The 23,563-nt window shown below is 37.8% G+C and overlaps 1 protein-coding gene across 15 annotated transcripts in view; it reads right to left on the bottom strand.

Moving 5' to 3' along the window:
* DGKB (diacylglycerol kinase beta) overlaps positions 1 to 23,563 on the bottom strand; it is a 1,339,752-nt gene that overhangs the window by 798,274 nt on the left and 517,915 nt on the right. For all 15 annotated transcript variants that reach the window (XM_060414944.1, XM_060414942.1, XM_042248425.1 and 12 more), the window contains one exon: positions 10,354 to 10,612. In XM_060414944.1, the coding sequence (XP_060270927.1) occupies positions 10,354 to 10,423 (70 nt within the window). In that variant the 5' untranslated portion in view covers positions 10,424 to 10,612. The remainder of the gene's footprint in view (positions 1 to 10,353; positions 10,613 to 23,563) is intronic.

Genomic DNA, 23,563 nt, shown 5'->3' on the forward strand with positions numbered 1-23,563 from the left:
GAAGAGGAGCTAAGAAGTCTCTTTCTAAATTCCATATATATGTGTTAGTATACTGTATTGGTGTTTTTCTTTCTGGCTTACATTACTCTGTATAATTGGCTCCAGTTTCATCCACCTCATTAGAACTGATTCAAATGTATTCTTTTTAATGGCTGAGTAATACTCCATTGTGTATATGTACCACAGCTTTCTTATCCATTCATCTGCTGATGGACATCTAGGTTGTTTCCATGTCCTGGCTATTATAAACCATGCTGTGATGAACATTGGGGTACATGTGTCTCTTTCAATTCTGGTTTCCTCAGTGTGTATGCCCAGCAGAACGATGGCAATGATGACCCTGTATGCAAGACAGCAAAAGAGACACAGATGCGTAGAGCGGATTTTTGGACTCAGAGGGAGAGGGAGAGGGTGGGATGATTTGGGAGAATGGCATTGAAACATGTATACTATCACGTAAGAAACAAATCGCCAGTCTATGTCTGATGCAGGATACAGGATGCTTGGGGCTGGTGCACGGGGATGACCCAGAGAGATGTTATGGGGAGAGAGGTGGGAGGGGGGTTCATGTTTGGGAACGCCATGTACACCCGTGGTGGATTCATGTATGGCAAAACAAATGCAGTATTGTAAAGTAAAATAAAGTAAAAATAAAAATTAAAAAACAATAAAACAAAACACACACAAAAATAAATGAAAATAAAAAGTCTTTTGATGAAAGTGAAAGAGGAGAGCAAAAAAGTTGGCTTAAAGCTCAACATTCAGAAAACAAAGATCATGGCATCCGGTCCCATCACTTCATGGTAAATAGATGGGGAAACAGTAGAAACAGTGTCAGACTTTTTTTTGGGGGGGCTCCAAAATCACTGCAGATCGTGACTGCAGCCATGAAATTAAGAGATGTTTACTCCTTGGTAGAAAAGTTATGACCAACCTAGATAGTATATTCAAAAGCAGAGACATTACTTTGCCAACTAAGGTCCCTAGTCAAGGCTATGGTTTTTCCTGTGGTCATGTATGGATGTGAGAGTTGGAATGTGAAGAAGGCTGGGTGCTGAAGAATTGATGCTTTTGAACTATGGTGTTAGAGAAGACTCTTGAGAGTCCCTTGGACTGCAAGGAGATCCAACCAATCCATTCTGAAGGAGATCAACCCTGGGATTTCTTTGGAAGAAATAATGCTAAAGCTGAAGCTCCAGTACTTTGGCCAACTCATGCGAAGAGTTGACTCATTGGAAAAGACTCTGATGCTGGGAGGGATTGGGGGCAGGAGGAGAAGGGGACGACCAAGGGGCTGGATGGCATCACGGACTTGATGGATGTGAGTCTGAGTCAACTCCGGGAGATGGTGATGGACAGGGAGGCCTGGCATGCTGTGATTCATGGGGTTGCAAAGAGTCGGACACGACTGAGTGACTGAACTGAACTGATACATATATTATCTATCCATTAGAAAGAAAGACATTTGTGACAACAACATGTGTGGTTCTTAAGGACAATATAGTAAGTGAAGGAAGTCAGAAGAGAAAAAGACAAATATTGTATAATCTCACTTACATGTGGAATCTCAGAAACTTACAGGAACAAAATTGTGCTTCTCCAAAGGCAAGGGGCAAGGGGTGAGTGTAATGGGTAAGTGTGTTTAAAAGGTACAAACTCCCCCTTATAAGAACAGCATAGTGACAATAGTTAACGATGCTGTATTATATAATTGTAAGTTGCTAAGAGAGTGCCTCTTAAAAGTTATCATCATAAGGAAAAAATCATCATTGTGTTGATAGATGTTAACTAAATTTATTGTGGTAATCATTTTGCAATACATATCAAATCATTGTGTTGTACACCTAATACAATGTTATATGTCAACTGTATCTCATTTAAAAAGAACCTTGCATATATAATAGCAGGAGTAAGTATTTTATTGCTTTATCATCATTTCCCATGGTATTTAGTCTCTCTCAATAGACTAAGCTCTTTGACTAAAAGAACCATGATATTCATTTCTGTATTATCTGAAACCAAGCATACTGCCTAAGAGTAAAAGGTACTAAATATTCCTGGCTAAATAACAAGCAGTGAGTAAAATTAAGTTCCTCTAAATAGATGGGGAAATAGTGGAAACAGTGTCAGACTTTATTTTGGGGGGCTACAAAATCACCGCAGATGGTGATTGCAGCCATGAAATTAAAAGATGCTTACTCCTTGGAAGGAAAATTATAACCAACCTAGACAGCATATTAAAAAGCAGAGACATTACTTTGCCAACAAAGGTCCATCTAGTCAAGGCTATGGTTTTTCCAGTATGGATATTAGAGTTGGACTGTGAAGAAAGCTGAGCACAGAAGAATTGATGCTTTTGAACTGTGGTGTTGAGAAGACTCTTGAGAGTCCCCTGGACTGCAAGGAGATCCAACCAGTCCATCCCAAAGGAGATCAGTCCTGGGTGTTTATTGGAAGGACTGATGTTGAAGCTGAAACTCCAATATGTTGGCCACATGATGCAAAGAGCTGACTCACTGGAAAAGACCCTGATGATGGGAGGGATTGGGGGCAGGAGGAGAAGGGGATGACAGAGGATGAGCTGATTGGATGGCATCACCAACTTGATGGACATGACTTTGGGTAGGCTCAGGGAGTTGGTGATAGACAAGGAGGCCTGGCGTGCTGCGGTTCATGGGGTTGCAAAGAGTCGGACACAACTGAGCAACTGAACTGAACTGAAGTATACATACTCATATTAGTGCATGTGTGTGTGTGTGTATGTATATGTGTGGGGGGTACTTCCTGCTAAAACATAGATGGCAGCATCTAAGGAAATTTCTAGATAATAGCAACCTTTAATTTACAACTCAATTAAGGATGAAGTGCATAATGTAACCTATATGAATTTTTGTGATAACTTTTTTTACAATTCATCATACTAATATCAGTAATAACAACAAGACTAATTATTTATAAGTGGGGAGTACTAGCCTCATTTTATAAGGTGAAGAAACAGAAGCTTAAAGAGATTGCAATGACTTTCTTAACGGTCCACAATAAATACTTGTGAGTTACTGTTCACATTTGTAGTTTTCATCAAATATTTCTATCTTCCCCGAAGCTAGACAGACAGAAAGAATGCACTTCTGTACTCCTTTCAAGTTAGATGGGATCATGTGGATTGCTTGGGCCAAAGAAACGTAAGCAATGACATTATCAGGACGAAGCCTTAAGAGTCAGCCCCCAGTGTACAAAGTCTATTTCTCTCTGTCACAGCATGTGCCAATTTTTAAAGCTGATGACTACTCCATCTAACTGGGACTTGATTAAGGACAACGTGAAATTAAACCATTTGCTGATTCAGATTTGGAAATGTACACAGGACCAAGAAATAAGCTTCTGTTTTATTAAGCCACTGAGATTTTGTTAATTTTTCCAATCATAGCCCAATTTGGTCCACTCTGACCAAAACATTTCTCAGAAATCCTAACTTTAATATTAAAGTTTGTTTGACCATAAATCTTAATTTATGGCTTTGGGGCAATTTTGAAAAGTTGAAAAAAAAGTAGATGTTAAAAGTCATTGAAAATGATGGTTTTTCAGGATACTGAAATAACGGAAACTTAGACATTCATAGTTATTACTTTCTTTTACTACTACAAGATTCAGGTATTGAAAAACTTAAGCTACATGGACCCAGAGAAGCCACCAGCAGGAAATTCAGCCTGAAGCAGTACAACAAATAGGAACCAAAGCCAGAGATGAGGCGAAAGAGATTATGCAGCCAACATACATTCCAGAAATAAAATCTGGGTGAGAGCCAGGAACTGCTGAGTTAATCAATGTGAATAAGAAGAAACAGGGTCGGAAATGAAAGACATGGATTATCTAAAATAGAGTCACAGATTCCAACTGCAGACAAGTGTCAGGGCAAAGTCAAGACAGTCTGCGTGAGTAGCAGAAGTGAGTAGGCATAAATCGAAGAACAAAGTCCTCATTTTCACAGGAAATCACCTCCATCACCACCATTAGGATTCTCAACAAAAGAGTTATTTATTGAGTACTGAGCATGTTACAGGCCTCTTCACGCTGAATCATTATTGCAATCCTATGGCATAGTGAGGAAAACAAGGTGTGCATCACAGCCCTTGAACTCAAACCCAGTTTAACCTAACAAGGAGTTATGTGTTTTCAGCCACTATGCTAATTGACTCTGAGCCATTTATTCTTCTGTCTGGGCAAAGAGAGTAATTAGCATTAAGTGGCTTGGCCTCCCAAAATAGAGCCAATGTAACAAAGAGTCTAGGACAAAAGTAAGAGAGCTAATCCTACTGAGATGAATCAGAGGGCTAATATGTGATCTCAACTTGTTTACCAATAAGCTGAATATGCACAGGGGAGGTCTAGTCTCTCCCTCCACTTCCTTAAACCTTCAGGTATGGATCAAGCACAAAAGATATCTCAAAGATACAGATCATCATGCTGAAGGGTGGGGTTTCTTGCGAGAGGAAAGCTACTTAAGATGGAAAAAGACTCTGCCAATTTTTTTTATTATTATTACAATTGTGTGCTGATTTTATTCTCCTCTCTTTTCCCTCCCATGTTTTTCATAAGGAAGAGTAAGGGAGGTTCCAGAAATAGGAGAAAGAGGTGTGGGCGGGATGAAGAAAAATGACTCCACTTAAGACAGGGCATCATGGAAGTCCACACAGGATCCAGTGCCATGAAGCAGAATAAGAGAGCAGAAGGGTATATTTGGGAGCAAAAACCACAGCCACATTTAGAAGCTCTGTCCTGTACACAAAAGCCCTTTGAGAGATGGTTGTGGCTGTTGGAGATAAGAGGACCTGATGAATCCTGGATTCCAGTTTCTCCTACATGTGAAACATGATTAACAGCCGGTTTAAGAACAAAGTGATCTTTGTAAGAAATACTAAATGAATTATTACTGTTCTGATCTTTGCCATCACTTATTGTGTCACAGCAATGGGCCAAGTAATCTTCCTAAGAGATCATCTGCCTCCTCTAAGGTTTACTGTATTAAATGAATCAATACTTGTATTTAGAACAGGGTACTAAAAATCTATTATTGATGATGATGGCTACTGTCTCATTAAATCCTACAACACTGTGAGGTGGAATTCCACTTCTCCAGGTGAGTAAGCTGAGCCACAGGTAGTATATATAACCTCCCCAGGGCCCTAGGGCTAATAAGTTGAAGACAGAGCAGGGGTTCAACGCTGTCAAATATTAGTTTGCCTGCAAAGCCTATGTTTTTTCCACAAAGTCATACTGCACGCCTCTCTCCAATGGAAGAAATTGTACACTTGGTCCAAATATTAGGCACACTGGTCCTTATTGAAAAGAACAAGTTCATCATATAATTTTGCAACCCTCTACAATGCCAGCTGCTATAAACAGTATGAAATTTATGAAAGTTCAGAAGTGTTCCCACTGTAATAACACAGTATTTCTCAAAAATAATTTACATGCTCTATAACACTCTTTATAAATAGCAAATAAAAAGATAATCCTAAGTGACAATATGTGGGCAGATAATGAATCACTTGGAAATACTGTGTAGATTTTACATAGAAAATATTTTCATCCATGAAAAGATTTGGAATTTCTTAACCCTTTGCTGTGTCTTGAAACCACAGCAGGAAGCACTGACAAACTAGTAATCTGATAAGCTCAATTCTCTACACGGCAGGAGTGAGAGCTCTTCATTTTACAACAACAGTTTGGATGACTTTTTATAGAGTGGGAAAGAAAATTATACTCCTCTCCCACATATCAATGGAAATGCTTCCCATGGAGTGACTCAGTCTGAAAACTTAAACAGGAGCATGCGCTCAGCATGCTGTAGGCGGCCATAGCGGGCTTCGCATTAGCTGCCTTGAGCATTTGTGGGGACAACACAGATATGAGGCTGCCAACAGCACCAGAAGCTTCTACCTTGTGGGAAAAATTTGGTCCTGTAGCAGAAAAAAAAGACATTGGTTCTTCATGCTCCAAAATGTGGCACTTTTTAACTCGATCATCAACAGTATGTTCAAACAGCCAACAAAACAGTCCCTCCTTCTCTATTAAAATAATGATTGTAAACAGCTACATTACTTGCAATTCACAAGGCACTGTTCTCATTACTTGACATATATTAACTCATTCAATTTAATACTCACAACATTTGACATATTTATTATTTTTCCCATTTTAGAAGTATGAAAATTGGGACACAGAGATGTTATATAACTTTTGAAAGTCAGACAAAGTACTATGTACTTTGCTGCACTATGGTGGGACCAGGACTTGAACACAAACTGTTTGATGTACTAGCTGCCTAACCAGGAATGCTATGCCAAAATCATTTAATTTTTCCCCAATTAATTATGAGGAAAGCCTAGAAGTTGAAACAACATGTAAAGTTGCAGGGTATAATGGACTAAAATTTGTGTCTCCCAGAATGCATATGTTGGAATCCTATTTCACAATATGGTGTGGGGGGTTGTGGTGAGGAGGTAAATGGGCTTCCCTGATGGCTCAGCCATAAAGAATCTGTCTGCTCTGCAGGAGACGCAGGAAACCCCAGTTCAATCCCTTAGTCAGGAAGTTCCCCTGGAGGAGGAAATGACAATTTCTCCTGAGGTCCTGAAGCTAGAACTCTGATTAGAGCCTTTACAAGAATCCCAGGAGAACTTGCTACCCCTTTTGCTCTTTCGACCATGTGAGAATACAAGAAGCTGACAGTTTGCAGCTCAAAAGACCTTTATCAGAATCCATGCCAGGCACCCTGATCTCAGAATTCCAACCTTCAGAACTATGAGAAATAACTTTCTATTCTTTATAAGTTACCCAGTCTGTGGTATTTCATTTTAGCAGCCTAAACAAAGTAAGACACGATATATTATGGCAATTGTGGAGAGAACTCAAGATCAGATAACTTGAAGAAAAGATCTATATGGTATTATAGGACTAACACTGAGTGATTTGGTTTTGTGGGGGTGAGAGTTCCATGAATTCATTCATCTCAACCAAGAAATTGACAACCACACCTTCATTCCCCAAAAGCATATAAAACACTTATTTGAAATATATCACATATAACCTTGGCATGCTACAAATATAGACTTAAGTTAATAACTTTTAAAAATTGAGTCATTTAATATATACAAACAATTTCTTATTGAAAGTCACAAAACAATTAAAATCAAGAAAGCAATTAAAATCTAATATAGCATTTTTCTAATAGACTGTGGAAGAATGTCACTTTGCCAACATTGCATTGCAACATGAAAAATCTGATTTAAAGGCTGCAAATAAACTGATGACATGTACTGAATAGCCTGGAAAATATATCCCTTTTATAATCTTCAGGCTAATAAATTTGTTTCCAGTTATGTTTTGACAATGGCAATTTATTACACAAAGATACATCCTAATCGTAATGGTCTTTGCTTTTTAATTATACAGGAAACTTCAAGGATTAAATCTAGCACTTTTCATTGCTGTCGAGGTTATTTAAAAAAGAGAAGAAGTTTAATGATCATGGAACCAGTACTATTTATTTCTTTACAGTTAACTTGTCTTCTTAAAAAATCTGCTTTAATAATGTTCTTATACTCACTGGGTCACTGCTCACTATTTTATGGAATGCCCATTAGTCTTTGTCTCAATAGGTTACAACTTTTACATTTGACAATTTTTATTATACCTGTCATAGGTATTTCTGCAAATTTATTACAAAATGAAGGATTTTAATGATGCAATTAAATGTACTCCCATATTGCTTAGCCAATAAAATAAAAGTAGTGGTCAATAATATATTTAATACTTTAGCATTAAATTCTACTTATCAGTTCAAATGCAATTTGAATATTTGAGCCAAAGTTATTCTAAATAATAATTTACCTGCTCTGGCAATAATTTATCTGTTTTATATTAGTGCCTCCATAGGTATGTTTCCTGTAGGTATCTAAGCACTGGAAAATATATTTTAAAAGTCCAGCTAAATTCAGTATAACCTAAACAAAACTATCATGTTTATTCTACTTGGGGAATTATGTCACCAAATTCTCCGGTCTTTCCAATCAAATTTTTAGAGCTGAAATCTGCTCCTCTCTCTCAATTCTCATATTTTATTATTGCCTAAATTCTCTTCCATTAGTTTTAATGATATCATATTAAATCTATGTTTTTATTATCATCTTTCTCCATTCAAACTTTTAGTTTATTGCAGTAGCTCACTGCCATAATTTCAGTCTGTTTCAAATACTATTTTCATATTTGCAAATCCAAATTCTTGGGCTATAATGCTGTTCATAACAACCAACCCTTAGCATCCTACAAATACTTTTCACTGTCTAACTCAGGTTGGGTATTGTATATTTTAATTCCATCTCAGTTTTACAGCCTTAATTCACTCACTTCTTTAATTTGTGTTGTAGCTAAATGCGGCTCATCTCACTTTCTCAAATATATGCTAAATTTTTATTTTAAAATATATCATTTGTCTGCACGTGCCTTGTCTTTTTTTTTAATTTATTTCAAATTCCTCTTTCATAAAGATTTCACTTTCTCCCTATCTCAAGTGGCACACTGTAACCCTACAGATACCTAAACTTTGCTTGTAGCCCTTCGATTATATTTTATCTAGATCTAGAGTCATTTATCCATCAGTTCCTAGCCTTCATTAAACCGTAAATTCCAAAAATGCATATCTTCATTTCCCACCATGCCAAGCAAAATACTCTCTGTAAAGATGTTCAGAAATATTTACAGTAAAGAGCATATAAAAATTCGAAAACATAGGTGAACCAATTTTTCAGTTTCAGTTCAGTCGCTCAGTCATGTCCACTCTTTGCAGCCCCATGAATCACAGCACGCCAGGCCTCCCTGTCCATCACCAACTCCCGGAGTTCACTCAGACTCGTGTCCATTGAGTCGGTGATGCCATCCAGTCAGCTTCAAAACTACTGAGTATAAACATGCATAAAAATGGCATTCAGCCATTCTGGACTAAGCTGTCCTCATGAGATAAGTAGATGAACTGGGCTTTAAGGGGCTCCAAACAGTTTTTGAAGCTGGGACCACATTTTGATATCAATTATTTGCCCTCCTCCCCCCAATTTGGTAGTCGCTGTTTGTTTTGTTTTGTTTATTTTTAATCATTATTGATGGAGAAAATTCACAGGTTCTTGTAGGAATTTGCATCTTCCTTACAAATACCCATCAGCACTCTCAAAACCTTACCCAGAACACTTCAGCCCTCCAGTTAGAAAGACTGGAATACCTATTTATTGGCCTTTTCAGATAAACAGACATTCTAAGTTCCTGTCTTATAATATGTACCCCATAAATCAGTCTTCTTATCACTCACCTATCAATTTATTATTATTCAAGATCCCTCATTTGAGTTTAATCCTTTTCTCCACCTGTCCTTCAAAACATCATTCAATTCATTCTTGTCACTTCTCTCCTACACACCCCAACTCTTGGCATAAGCATCTCCAGCCAGCTGCTCCACCTTCTGCCTCCTTCACTACTGTGTGCTATTGGTTCTTTCTCACTGTCCATTTCTTGCATTTTCATCACCATAATCACCATTCTTATGACATTCTCTGCTTATTTTTTCTCTACTCATCATGCTCCCAGCAACCTTTTGCTGCTTTCTATTTCTTAGTTGCTTCATTTTCTCTAATACCTTGACACAGCTGCCCCCCATATTTACAGCTGAAACTCAATTTGTGAAATATATAAATTTTCAAAAATCCATGGTAGAAACAATAAATACAATCCTGCTGTTTATGTGCAAAGATAATCATATTTAAAAATTGCACACTATCAAGCAAATCACCATGGCTTATCTTCATATTAATACACATACCCTAATACCTTCTCTTTCTTTTACAATCTCTTATTCTATTCTGCATTTTATTTTACAACCTCTTATTATACATTTGGGATTGGCCACAATGTATCTAAGACTCCCTGTTCCCAGTCTTATAGAAATGTTATGCTAACAAACAAGGGGGAAAAAATTCACTTTTCCTCTTACTTCTGCTAATCCTTCTTCTTGGTTACAGACTCACCAATCTCTCTTCTCCCAAACTTCTTTATCCTTTGCATTGCACCTATTACAGCTGGAAGGTTCCCAAGTTCAGTTTTGCATCTAACATCCAGTTCTTTTTCTTCTAGATTTAGTGATTTTCCTTTTCCTCATGCCAAACAAGTAGCTTCAAGTCCACTTACTTGCCAACACAAAAGACGTTTATCCCAATGCTGAACAGGACCTATAATCTGTTATTGAAAGTATATAATATGCCATTTAAAATGAATACCAAGTAAAATCATATCAATATGAATACTTACACTCAGCATATTTCTGAAGCTGGGAAAATTCTGAGGGGCTGAGATGGGCCCACTTTTCCTGGTTTGTCATGGTGGTGGTCAGGAGATCTCTTACATACCAGGTGAGGAATTCTTTATTCAGATTTTGGCAGAATTTAGGCTTCAAAGTTTCCACATGGCATGTTTCATTATAAAATATGTCATGCTTTCAAACTATGTAATCTGTCAATGTGAGACCACTGTGGATATGAGTTTGTAGTTTCAATAAGGTATTAAATCACTGTAGAAAGAAAAACATAAAGATTGAAAGATTAGCATTATTAAATGAAGAAAAAAACTGACAAGTTACAGAATGCTAAAGATTTTAAATTCCTAAATAACATATTTTAAAGTTATTCTATTTTGCATAATAATATTTCATTGCTCACTCTTTAATGGCATTTTATATATATGTTCTAATACCAAATCATAGAAGAAATATGATTAAGAATACAAAGTGTGAAGTAAATTTTATAAGGTCTAGTTTCATACAAGTAGTTTTTTTATGTTGTTCAGCTTTATAAACTCCATATTCCAAGAGCAAAGAAAGGTGCCATTTTTATCAATCTGAATTATCAGTATTTAAACATCTAAATGAATGTTATATTTAAACCAAAATTTTTAAATGAAGCAAACAATGTGATGCCCTGTCCATTTTCTAACAATGGTTTGCAATGGTAATCAATGGCAGCACAGATATTTGTGCTTGTGTGTGTGTGCGTGTGTGTGTGTTCAGTCACTCTGTTATGTCTGATCCTTTGTGACCCTATAGACTGTACCCTGCCAGGCTCCTCTGTCCATAGGATTGTCCTGGCAAGAGTACTAGGGTGGGTTGCCATTTCCTCTTCCTGGGGATCTTCCCAACTCAGGGACAGAACCTTCATCTCCTGCCCTACAAGCAGATTCTTTATCACTGAGCCACTGAGGAAGCCCACAGCATATATATTTACAATTATGCATATCAGTACGGGAGTCGTATAAACTGCCTGTTTTCTTAGCAGTAAAAAAAAAAAAAAATTAATTTTACCATGTGTAAAACTCCCAATAAAATTTACCAAACTAAAGCAATTTCAAATGTCTGACAGGCTTTCATAATGATAGTAGATAGAACTACTGTGAATCATGCTTAAAAATAAACTCCTAGGTTTCATGGCCCTACATTCACTGCAACATCTATAAAAGCAAACAAAATGAAAAACCATCTGGCTTTAACTTTTTATCAGAGACAGTAATCAATCGCTCACTGACCCACCAGACTGGCACTGTCATCATTACCGAAACTAAAACATTTAGAAACAATTACTTAGATATTTATGCAATTAAATCACTGGAAGGCTTAAGTACATAGATGTCATTACCTAAAGGCATGGAACCTGTATTTGGCATTATTGCCTAATCTTTTTTCAATATCTCTTTACTCTTCTCCACTATCAACCCTACAACCTTACTGTCACAGTCTGTCATCTTACCCTAAAGAAAAAACAACAACAAATCTCTTTGTGTTGGTTTAGGGTTCTGGCAATTAGTTTTACAAGGTGATAGTTTGCTTTTAAATGGGAAAAAAAAAAAAGAAGATACCAATGCATTAACAGAGGCCAAATTGCTAGATCTTTTTCTTTTCTTCCCAGGATATGCTCTTACAATCACAACCATAACATTGTGGAAGCAACACAAACTAAAAGGAATGAGACTATGTGATGGACAATTTTGCGCTTTCCACCCAGTTTCTTTCTGCTGATTTCATCCTTCACATTGATTTCATCCTGACTCTTTGCTTCTCTCCAGTTAGATGCGATTTTGATGGGACTGTAAAACAAGGTGCCCTGTTGTATCCAAAGGGAGACAGATGATTCAGAAACATTTTGATCATCAGACTCCATCTCATGGGGTTTTAACTGTTGAACAGAGTTATGCAAGAACAGCATGAAAATAGCTCTGGTCTTAATGATTATAGCAATAATGAGGATACCTGTCCCTGTTTGACCCTGACATTCTAGGTATCCTGTCACTTCTAAAGGTATCATTATTTTAATAACAAATAAGCAGGCCAGAATCAGTTTCTGTTACCTACAACTCAAAAACCTAAACTGATGGCAATGGTAGTTCATTAATTTATTCCAAAAAATGTTTCCCAATCTCTTGTGTGCTTGAAAGCATTCCAGACACCAGAAATATAACAAAGAAACACATAAAAGATGAAAATAAGGCAATTTCAGCAATGTGTCAGTTTTACAAAGAGCCTACAGTATACAGAACGTTCTCCTGACAGCATTTATGTGTTGGATTATTCAGTTCAGTTCAGTTGCTCAGTCGTGTCCAACTTTTTGGACCCCATGAACCACAGCACACCAGGCCTCCCTGTCTATCACCAACTCCTGGAGTCCACCCAAACCCATGTCCATTGAGTTGGTGATGCCATCCAACCATCTCATCCTCTGTCATCCCCTTCTCCTCCTGCCCTCAATCTTTCCCAGGAACAGGATCTTTTCAAATGACTCAGCTCTTTGCATCAGGTGGCCAAAGTATCGGAGTTTCAGCTTCAACATCAGTCCTTCCAGTGAAAACCCAGGACTGATCTCCTTTAGGATGGACTGGTTGGATCTTCTGGCAGTCCAAAGGACTCTCAAGAGTCTTCTCCAACACCACAGTTCAAGCACATCAATTCTTCAGTGCTCAGCTTTCCTTATTGTTCAACTCTCACATCCATACATGACCACTGGAAAAACCATAGCCTTGACTAGATGGACCTTTGTGGACAAAGTAATGTCTCTGCTTTTTAATATGCTGTCTAGGATGGTCATAACTTTTCTTCCAAGGAGCAAGCGTCTTTTAATTTCATGGCTGCAATTACCATCTGCAGTGATTTTGCAGCACCAAAAGATAAAGTCCGTCACTGTTTCCACTGTTTCCCCGTCTATTTGCCATGAAGTGATGGGACCAGATGCCATGATCTTAGTTTTCTGAATGTTGAGCTTTAAGCCAACTTTTTCACTCTCCTCTTTCACTTTCATGCTCAAACTACTTCACAATTGCACTTATCTCACACACTAGTAAAGTAATGCTCAAAATTTTCCAAGCAAGGCTTCAGCAATGTGTGAACCGTGAACTTCCAGATGTTCAAGTTGGATTTAGAAAAAGCAGAGGAACCAGAGATCAAATTGCCCACATCCACTGGATCATGGAAAAAGCAAGAGAGTTCCAGAAAAACATCTATTTCTGCTTTATTGACTATGCCAAAACCTTTGACTGTGTGGATCACAATAAACTGTGGAAAATTCTGAAAGAGATGGGAATATCAGACCACCTGACTTGCCTCTTGAGAAACCTATATGCAGGTCAGGAAGCAACAGTTGGAACTGGACATGGAACAACAGGCTGGTTCCAAATAGGAAAAGGAGTCCGTCAAGGCTGTATATTGTCACCCTGCTTATTTAACTTCTATGCAGAGTACATCATGAGAAACACTGGGCTGGAAGAAGCACAAGCTGGAATCAAGACTGCCGGGAGAAATATCAATAACCTCAGATATGCAGATGATACCACCCTTATGGCAGAAAGTTGGATTATTCAGTCTTTACCAAACAGCTCTGTGAGGCACTAACAGTCTCCCATTTTGACAAATGAAGAAACTGACACATCTGTTAGGAATCTGACAGGACAGAGACTGCTAGAAACCCACACAATACCCATTCTTTCTTGCTTTCTTCGTAACAAGAAACCTAACTTTATTAAATGAAAATATATCCACCTAAACAGATTCCTTTGGTGCTTTGCATGAAGAAGTACTCAGTGAGATGTGGCAGATGTCGGGTGAGATATGTAGGAAGGTTCTATTTGAGAAAAGAGCTGGAAAGTGCTCTCTTAATCTCTTCTCTCTGCCTCCAACTTCCCACCTGGAATGTTGACACACTGGCTACAAATTCAGCAGTTTCTTATACTAGTGAGATAACTTCTAGAATGGAAGCCATAAGCTAAGAATGGAAGTCTCATAAAGTAGACCTAGGCTAGGCAAACAACTGATTACAGAAAATATTGGCTCACCACATATTTATGTAAATAAAGTTTACTGGAATGCAGACAAACCTATTAGAGAAACCAATAAGAGGCCAATTTTTTATAGAATTTCAATGCTAAATAGAGAGGTTGGGGCACTATTCTGAAGGTAACAAGGAACAAAAAGAAATACAGGAAAGGCGAGAATCCTGATTACATTGGGAAAATGTCATTTTGGAAAAACGTCAGTGTCTTCATTTAGTTTCTCATTTACTCAGATTGTGATAGCTGCTGCTGCTGCTTCTTTTTTTTTTTTTTTGTGATAGCTTCTTAACCTGCTCCCCTGGTCTCTCTACTCTCCTTAACATGGCCTGTCCGTGGGTGTTCATGAACTGACATGATTCCAGAGGTCTGTCTGATAAATTACCAACAAGCTAATTAAAATTACAATAGTAATTTATTAATTAACTACAGGTTTCCACCTGGATATCTGCTCTGAAATTTACTAAAATTCCTCAGTTAATTTGGTATAAGAAACTCAAATTTAAAATGATGCATTAAGAGTGAAATAAGTCAGAAAGAGAAATACAACTATCGTATATTAACACATATATGTGGAATCTAGAAAAATGGTACAGATGATCTATGTACAAAGCAAAAATAGAGACACAGGTGTAGAAAATACATGTATGGACACCAAGGGGGGAAGTGGGGTCACGGGATGAATTGGGAGATTGGGATGGACATACATATATATACTATTGATACTATGCATAAAATAAATCACCTACATATAAAATAGATCACTATTGAGAACCTACTGTATAGCACAGGGAACTCTACTTAATGCTTGTGGCGACCTAAATAGGAAGGGACTCCAAAAATGGGGAATATATGTATACACACAGCTGATTCACTTTGCTATAACAGCAGAAACTACTAACACAATTGTAGAGCAACTATACTCCAATAAATATTTACTTTTAAAAAAGACTGATTAACTAACATTCTTCAGATCTTTACACAAATTATGTTTTCTCAGTAAAGTCTCACCTGGTCATTCAATTTATACTTGAACATTCATACACACCATCCCTCCATTATACTTTTGTTTGGAATACAATATCTTATTATCAAATGTTCATATCAAATTTGTTTATTATCAAAAAGAGACATGTCCAACTCTTTGCAAACCCATGGACTGCACAGTCCATGGAATTCTCCAGGCCAGAACACTGGAGTGGGTAGCTGTTCCCTTCTCGAGGGGGATTTTCCCTACACAGAGATCAAACCCAGGTCTCCCACATTGCAGGCAATTCTTTACCAGCTGAGCCACCTGGGAAGCCAAAGAATACTGGAGTGGGTAGCCTATTCCTTTTCCAGGGGATCTTCCCGACCCAGGAATCGAACCAGGGTCTCCTGTACTGCAGGTGGATTCTTTACCAGCTGAGCTATGAATTAAGTAACTAAAAATACTTATTGAACTTGCCTTTCATCGGAACCATATGTATTAGATCTTGAGTCACCATCCTCTCCTGTGCTCTAAGATAGAAGTTCCATGAAGGCATGGATTTTTATCTGTTCACTGCTGGTTCACAGGGCTTAGAAGAGTGCTTGGGATATGTAAATATTTATAGAATGAATTCACTTAAATGTTTTTTTCCAAATGAAAAACAAGGATAGGGCAGTTAAAAGGTGGCCCTGAAGTTGATAAAGACAAAATGGTTCATAAAGAAGGAGTCAGGAACAGAAGTCACCAAAGGTTCCACTTTCCCTAAAGCCACCTCCCCTCCCTTCAACTGACTGGACATAAACAAAATAAGTTGAGCTTAGAGATACAAAGTTTTTACAATTAAAAAAAAAAAAAGCTTTACTTCCCATAGCTTCTATGTTTGGTTGTTAAATATAATTGACTTTGTACAAATGAGCATTTCCAAAGGATGCCATAATTGAGCTGTCAGTTAAGCAATATGTAATAACAACACTTACACATGAGCACCAGGACAATCTATAAATTACATCTAGATATTTAACAAAAGCACTACTTAGCTTTTCTTTATTTAGCATTATCTTGTCACCTTAGGTCTGCACTTTTTGTATCAAGGACAGGATTTCTGAATTGATCTAATCCATTTGCATTTCAGCAAGAGGTATTTAGAGGGTAATGACATCCCTGAAGGATTCAAAGTAAGTTCTCTGGTTCTTTGATCTGGTTAATCCCAACACCAGTGTGCTCTGAATAGAATTTCTCCTTCTGACTCTTCTCCTAATGGAAGCTTTTGATTTTCACAATTCTGGTTATTTCCAACTCTCACCAAATGACATACAGCCAAATAAGAAAATAAGTAAGGGTGGGGTAAAAATGAAGACGGTTTTCCTAATCAAATGTTTTAAACTAGATGAACTAACATATCATATTTCCTAAGCAAATATTTTAAACTAGCTGAAATAATGTATCATAAGTCTGTAAAGAAAAATGTTGCATGTGTAATATTAAATCAAGAGGCATAGCTATGCCTCAGAAGGAGGTGGGAATGATGGCAACATTTCCTTATAGTCTCTGCCTCTGTATAAATGTATACAAAGAAAACAGCAGTATTCAGCTGAGATTTCTTATGACACTTTCAACAGACTTCCTGTTTTCCTGCATGGGGATTTCTCTGGGCACATAAAATGAAAGCCAGGAAGAATCCACTCTGCTGGCTGTTGGAGTGCATTCTCAACTAGTCAATGGATGTGCCACTTTGCTTAGTTGGTGGTAGGAAATACACATAGTGGAGGAGTTGGATAAGGCTCTTCGGCCTGTTGTACCTGAATTAAAACATTTCTCTAGAATTAAGAAAAGAAATCAATCTCTTCACGAATGAGGCAAAAACAATGTCTGGATAAGGGGCTTCCCTGGTGGCTTAGGGGTAAAGAATCCACTGAGCCATGCGGATTCAATTCTTGTGTCAGGAAGATCCCCTAGAGAAGGAAATGGCAACCCACCCCAGTATTCTTGCCTGGAAAACAAACCAACTACTGAAATAAATAATTATAAGCTGCAGTGTGTGCTCACCCACTAAGTTATGTCTGACTCTTCACCACCCCATTGACTGTAGCCTGCCAGGCTCCTCTTTCCATGGGATTTCCCAGGCAAGAATACTGGAGTGGATTGCCACTTCCTCCTCTAGGGGATCTTCCCAACCCAGGGATCGAATCCACACCTCCTGCGTCTCCTGCCCTGGCAAGAGGATTCTTTACCACCACCCCAAACTGTAAGTAAGTTATATGAGACACAGGTGATAGAACTCTATGAAAGAGCCCTGATTTAGATTAAGAGTTCCAAAGTAGAATGCACAGAGAAGTTTTATTTAAATTAAATCATAAAAGTTGAGTAATAGTTATAAACTTGAGTGAGAAGAAAAACATTTTGAGCAGAACCTGGAAGTGAAGAAACAAACACAAAACAAAAGAATATAAATATTAGAAGACCTCCAGAGAAGGCAAGTGTGACTGGAGCCTGGTGAGGAAGAGGGGAAGGGGATTAGACCTCAGAAACAGGTAAAAGCCACAGCATGAACTTTCTTAGAGGCCATGTTGAGGATTTAGCTCATGTAAATTAGGAAGCCACTGACATCTATGACAGGAGACAAACATATTCCCCATATATCTTACAAAGTTTTTTTTTTTTTTTTTTCCTTCAATGGATTGGAAGATAACAGGAATGGAAGTGGGAAGGCCAAATCAGAAGGCTATTCCAGTAACTGGATAAGAGCTGGTAGTGGCTTTAAGTAGGAAAGTCACACTAGAGGTGACAGTGAAAAGCCAAAATCAAGATACATTTCTGGAGTCATATCACACAATAGGACACACTGTGTGTAGGATGAGGGGGTCAGGAATGACTCCTATAGTTTTGGCTTGAGCACAGTGTATAGAGGGCTTCCCTGGTGACTCAGTGGAAAAGAACCCACCAAGCACTGCAGGAGACAAGTGTTCAGCCCCTGGGTCAGGAAGATGACATGGAGAAGGAAATAGCAACCCATTCCAGTTCTTCTTGCCTGAGAAATCCCTTGGACAGAGGAGCCTGGCAGGCTTCAGTCCATGGGGTCATAAAGAGTCAGACATGACTTAGCAACTCAACAACAACAACATAGGGTACATAAGGGTGGAGTTTAAAGTTTCTAAATACTAGAGCAGTATCAAGTTTAAGAAGAAGAGAAAAATCAGTATATTTGTTTGGGGATGTGGTAAATTTGTGAAGTGAACTCTAGATTTAAAGGATTATTAGAAAGTGAGATAAGCCTAGAACTAATAAAAAAAATATGGTGGCATGATATTGTGAATTTTCTGATACAGATAATATGTGAAGATACGGAAATACAGTTTCCCTGATAGAGCGACCATAAAGCTGCGCTACCAAGCTCTGCCTTCAAGAAAGAACTTGCATTCAGCTGCAAAGGGTTCAGTTAGCTGACAGTTTTGAGTTCTTTTTCCTTCAGAATACATGTAGCTTTTGAAGCAAGGTCACATTCTTCAGAAGTAAAGGTTGATGATGAAAGATGATGGATGTATGAAGGTCATGCCACTTTGTCCAATGGAGGAATCCTTTAAAGATCCATATTTGCTCCAAAACTCCCCAGTGGACTGGCTGAGACTGGCCTGTCTGCATTACAATCTGATGCTATTCATAACCAATGCTGCATCTTCCACCTTCCTTCTTTTCTCAGGTACTTGAGCTACATTGTTGTCTGAAGGCTCTTTCTGCCTTATCTTCCTTTTCTTCTTTTTTAATCTTTCACAGGAATAACTTCCAGATAAGCCTTTGTTTCTGTAACTCCATCTCAGACTTTTTGCTTCCTGGTGAAGGATCCCATTTGTCAGGATCCCAATAGGAAACAGAAGATACCATTAAAATGAATAAGTAGGAGTTTAATAAAACTTACGTTGCAGCTAAGAAACCCCAGAGTATACAAAATCATGATAGGAAGCATAGACTTGTATAGTAGGGTACTAGAATGTATCTCCCTTTCAATGATTTAGCTGGGAGGAGATGGGCAATAACTTCCCCCACCGTGTTATCCTCCAACTCTCCAGGATCCTCCCTTGCCTCACACTGACCAAACCCAATCATAAGCCATAGTGCAAAGACAGCCACTGGTGCAGCCCATAGGAAACCGCCCCATGAGTCACCAACCCAAGTGGGAGGAGGATAAGTAGGGAATCTGAAGGGAGAAATATGAAATATCAAGCACATCAGCACAAAGTGTGTGGTATGAGGAAGTGGGCCCAGACAGAGCTTTAGGGCATTTCCAAATTACAAGTGGAGAAACACTGGGGGAAAAAAGACTGTGGTGTTAAACCAACTACAGAAGGCAAAGAAAAGAATCTTTAAGGACAAGGAAGAAAGGCACTTTTCAAAAGTTGCTAAGCAGTTAAATAAGAAGAGAATTAAAATATCCAGTGGCAATATGCTGGTCTCTGGTGACTTCAACAAAGCAATCTCTCTGAAGCTGACTATGCCAAACTGAAATGGGTTGCATAGTAGAACTGGATTTGGGAAGACTGTGAATATCATCAACTCCTTGAGAACTGTGATTGTGGGGGTGAATGGACGGCCAAAAGGAGCTATGGAGAGGAGAGAAGAATGGGCAGTAGATTTCATCTGTTTGTAGGACTCCCTGGGAAAAAAAACTTGTAAATTGAAGAAAATAATTTATAGTAAGAGTGATTCAAACTTCAGGAAAGAGAGCAACTGACTGGGGTTTCAAAGTCCTTTTATAAAGGATTTTAAAAGTCCTTAACAGCAGGAGAAGTCCACGCATTACATAAGGACCAAAATTAATCTTACCAATGTATATAGATACAAGTGGTTTTATAGATTTGGTGCTGACAAAATGAAAGACTTCTGATTGACAATTTTGGTTTTCTCAATTTTTATATCTCTATATATCTATTATTAGCTGAGAGATTAGTTAGGCAATGATAAGGGAAGAGGAAAGTAACAGTGTATAATTGAAAACAATTATACACCAGTGTGGTAAACTGAGCTCATTAAAGGCATGTAGTATAAACAACAGGCAGAGTTAAAAAACTAATGGGATATTGCTTTTCATTAATTTAAAATTATATCAGCCTGATTTTAATTGGTTAATTCTTAATATATTCTTAAACTACCACTTCTGAATCTGATAGCTCTGTATCCCCATTCAAGTTTGGAGTTGTATTCCTGAGGTAAAGCAATTTAATTAATCTATCTGAGCTTTAATTCCTTTTTCATGAAAAGTAGATAATACCACGCACCTCCCACAGGTATTATTAATGAAATAACATGTGCTTGGTGCATAACAAATAAAATATTCTCCATAGCAGTTTCTTTTTCCTTGCTTTTGTAAGTAAGGATCTAAGATATATCTATAGTATTTAATTTATACATATATACAGTATGCATATACAGGAAACAGATTAGAAGTCTACAAACCTTTTAGAAGACTGTGTGGGTGGCTTAATATAAGACTCATAATTGTGTTATTTTTGAACTCTGCCAACACTTTCAAGGGAAATCTTTGATGATGTAAAACAGGGAAATAAATCGAGCTTTGTATTAATAGTCTGCATTTTGTACTCCTGGTTTTTAACCTGACTATTTTATTCTTCTTAAGAAAATTACTTTATGTGAATTTTCTTTCTCTTTTCACACATAGTTTCAAGGAGGACACCTCTCAGGATAGAGAATAGACGGTAAGGGGAAATGATGATCATGCCCTGGGCACAACCTTTCTCAATGTAAAAAACTGAGTATAAATGCCCTTCTAGAACTCTGTATATAGTACCTTTCCAACAGGTGCAGTCTGTTTCCTCCTTGTGTGAGTACATTTACAACTGGTTTTTAGCCAGTAGATTACAGTGGAAGTGATGCTCTATGATGCTCTGGAAGAGAGCCTGAGGTAGTCATGTGAAGGGACCACCTGCAGATGCCATGTGTAGGTGTATCAGTCAACAGTCTAGGGAAGTCTCAGTCAACATCCAAAATCACTCTCAAGTATGTGAGTGAAGACGCCTTCGGATGATCCCACCCCAAGTTATCAAGCAGTCCCCTTCTCCAAGCTGGCAGTTTCCCAGAAGAGGCACCAAAGAGAGTAGAAAAAAAAAAAAAAACAAGTGAACCCATGAAGCCCATTCTAAAAGCCTGACCCACTGAGTCCATAAGTGCAATAAATGTTTTCTTTTTAAAGCATAGAGTATTTTGTGCTTTGTTATGGGACAGTGAAAAGAACAAGTGACTTGGAGCAATATTTGACACACACAAAAAGTACAAGAAGTATAATTTTACTATGGTGATGGTGATTACATTTTCATAGATGTTCAAATATGCAAAATGTATGCGAGTATATGAGTGTTTAACTGTTAATTTACTATTCTTACATTATACAGTCAAGTTCATATGGCCAAGTATTTTCTATCTCCCTCTGAAGGGAGGAATAGAGCCTTTGGGAGTGGAGTATAAATATTTAAAGTGGGTTTTCTTCTAACTTTGGACTTCGCAGTGATGGATTGCTCAAAGACTGAGAATCTTGGAACAAAAAATCAAAACCTAGCAGGATATATTACGCAAAGGCAAAGATCATGAACTCAGAAAAAGAAAAGATACATTTCATATGCCAGTTTTTTGTTGGTGTTGTATTTTGACAGGAAACATGGCTTGTTTGTCTTCTATAAAGATTTTCCAAGTACAAATTTAAGCCCAAATAAAGAGGAGAAAATGAAAAGGAAAAAGGATAACCCTTTCCTTCCACCTCCAGGATGGAACACTGATTAAGGAAGAATGCCATTAAAAGGCTTTTTCAATCTATTTGACCTGGGACTTCTTCAACAGAAACAGTACCTAGAGTGCTGATTATGGTAAACTGATAAACGTTTCTTTACTGTTTTCGACATCTAGCTTAAGAAAGCAGAAATTCACTAAAAATAATTCTCCAAATATTAACTCCTTTCCTGAAGAGCCTCCAATATAATACATTCAGATTTTGTATTGAATTAAGAATGCAGGTGCTTATAATCTATTAATTAAAAAAATAATAAATTCAGTCTCAGGCACTTCCTGTAAATTAATGATTGCTGGAAGAACTAGTATCCTTCAAACCTTCAATCCCTTGAAAATAATCAACTCCAAAGATGTTATTCAACTTCAAGTTACAGTACACAACTGCCTAAGGAAAATCATTATTGAAGTACACCAGGGACCTTTTTACCAAATGAAATTTGATCTTTGCTCTGAGGAACAAGTAATGCTTGTAGTAAATCCACAGTACGAAAACATAGAGCTGTATTCAATTTACGGACACACAGGTAGATATCAGCAATAGAATATTAAAGATCTTTTACCAGCCAGTCCATTCTAAAGGAGATCAGTCCTGGGTGTTCTTTGGAAGGAATGATGCTAAAGCTGAAGCTCCAGTACTTTGGCCACCTGATGAGAAGAGTTGACTCATTGGAAAAGACTCTGATGCTGGGAGGGATTGGGGGCAGGAGGAGAAGGGGATGACAGAGGATGAGATGGCTGGATGGCATCATTGACTTGATGGACGTGAATTTGAGTGAACTCCGGGAGTTGGTGATGGACAGGGAGGCCTGGCGTGCTGCGATTCATGGGGTCACAAAGAGTCGTACATGACTGAGAGACTGAACTGAACTGAAAATTACCAAGGGTTCAAGATTAGTGATTTTTTTTTACCATAAACTACAGAAACTTTTAGAAGTGAGCTTGTACATTTTTTGAATGTAACTATTTTCCCTAAAATTTATGTAAAAAAATGGTGGTTAGTTTAAATTTCACATGACATTCTATAAGCAAAACATACATTGTCTCCATCCCTCTGGTCACTGCATTACAAAATATCTATATGACATCTTCCCTCATTCATTTGACCCCAGCCCTCTTTATTCCATTATCAGCACTGCAATCAAGATACCCTTTCTAAGAACCCATCGGCGTTTGTGAATCTGACCTCTGATCTGACCTTTGACATCCTTTAATGGTTCTTTATTACCTACAGAATAATGTCCAATTTGTATCATTAAGCATATAGAAGTAAACCATAAACTCTAAACTGACTAAGAGAACACAATTTTAGCATGGTAACCTCAAAGCCACCTTGCCCTAAAACTGTTACTTGGAACAATATTTAATTTCTTTATATCCTACCTTGGGCAAAATAAT

Source organism: Ovis aries, chromosome 4 (assembly GCF_016772045.2).
Source record: "Ovis aries strain OAR_USU_Benz2616 breed Rambouillet chromosome 4, ARS-UI_Ramb_v3.0, whole genome shotgun sequence".
Lineage (NCBI taxonomy): Eukaryota > Metazoa > Chordata > Mammalia > Artiodactyla > Bovidae > Ovis > Ovis aries.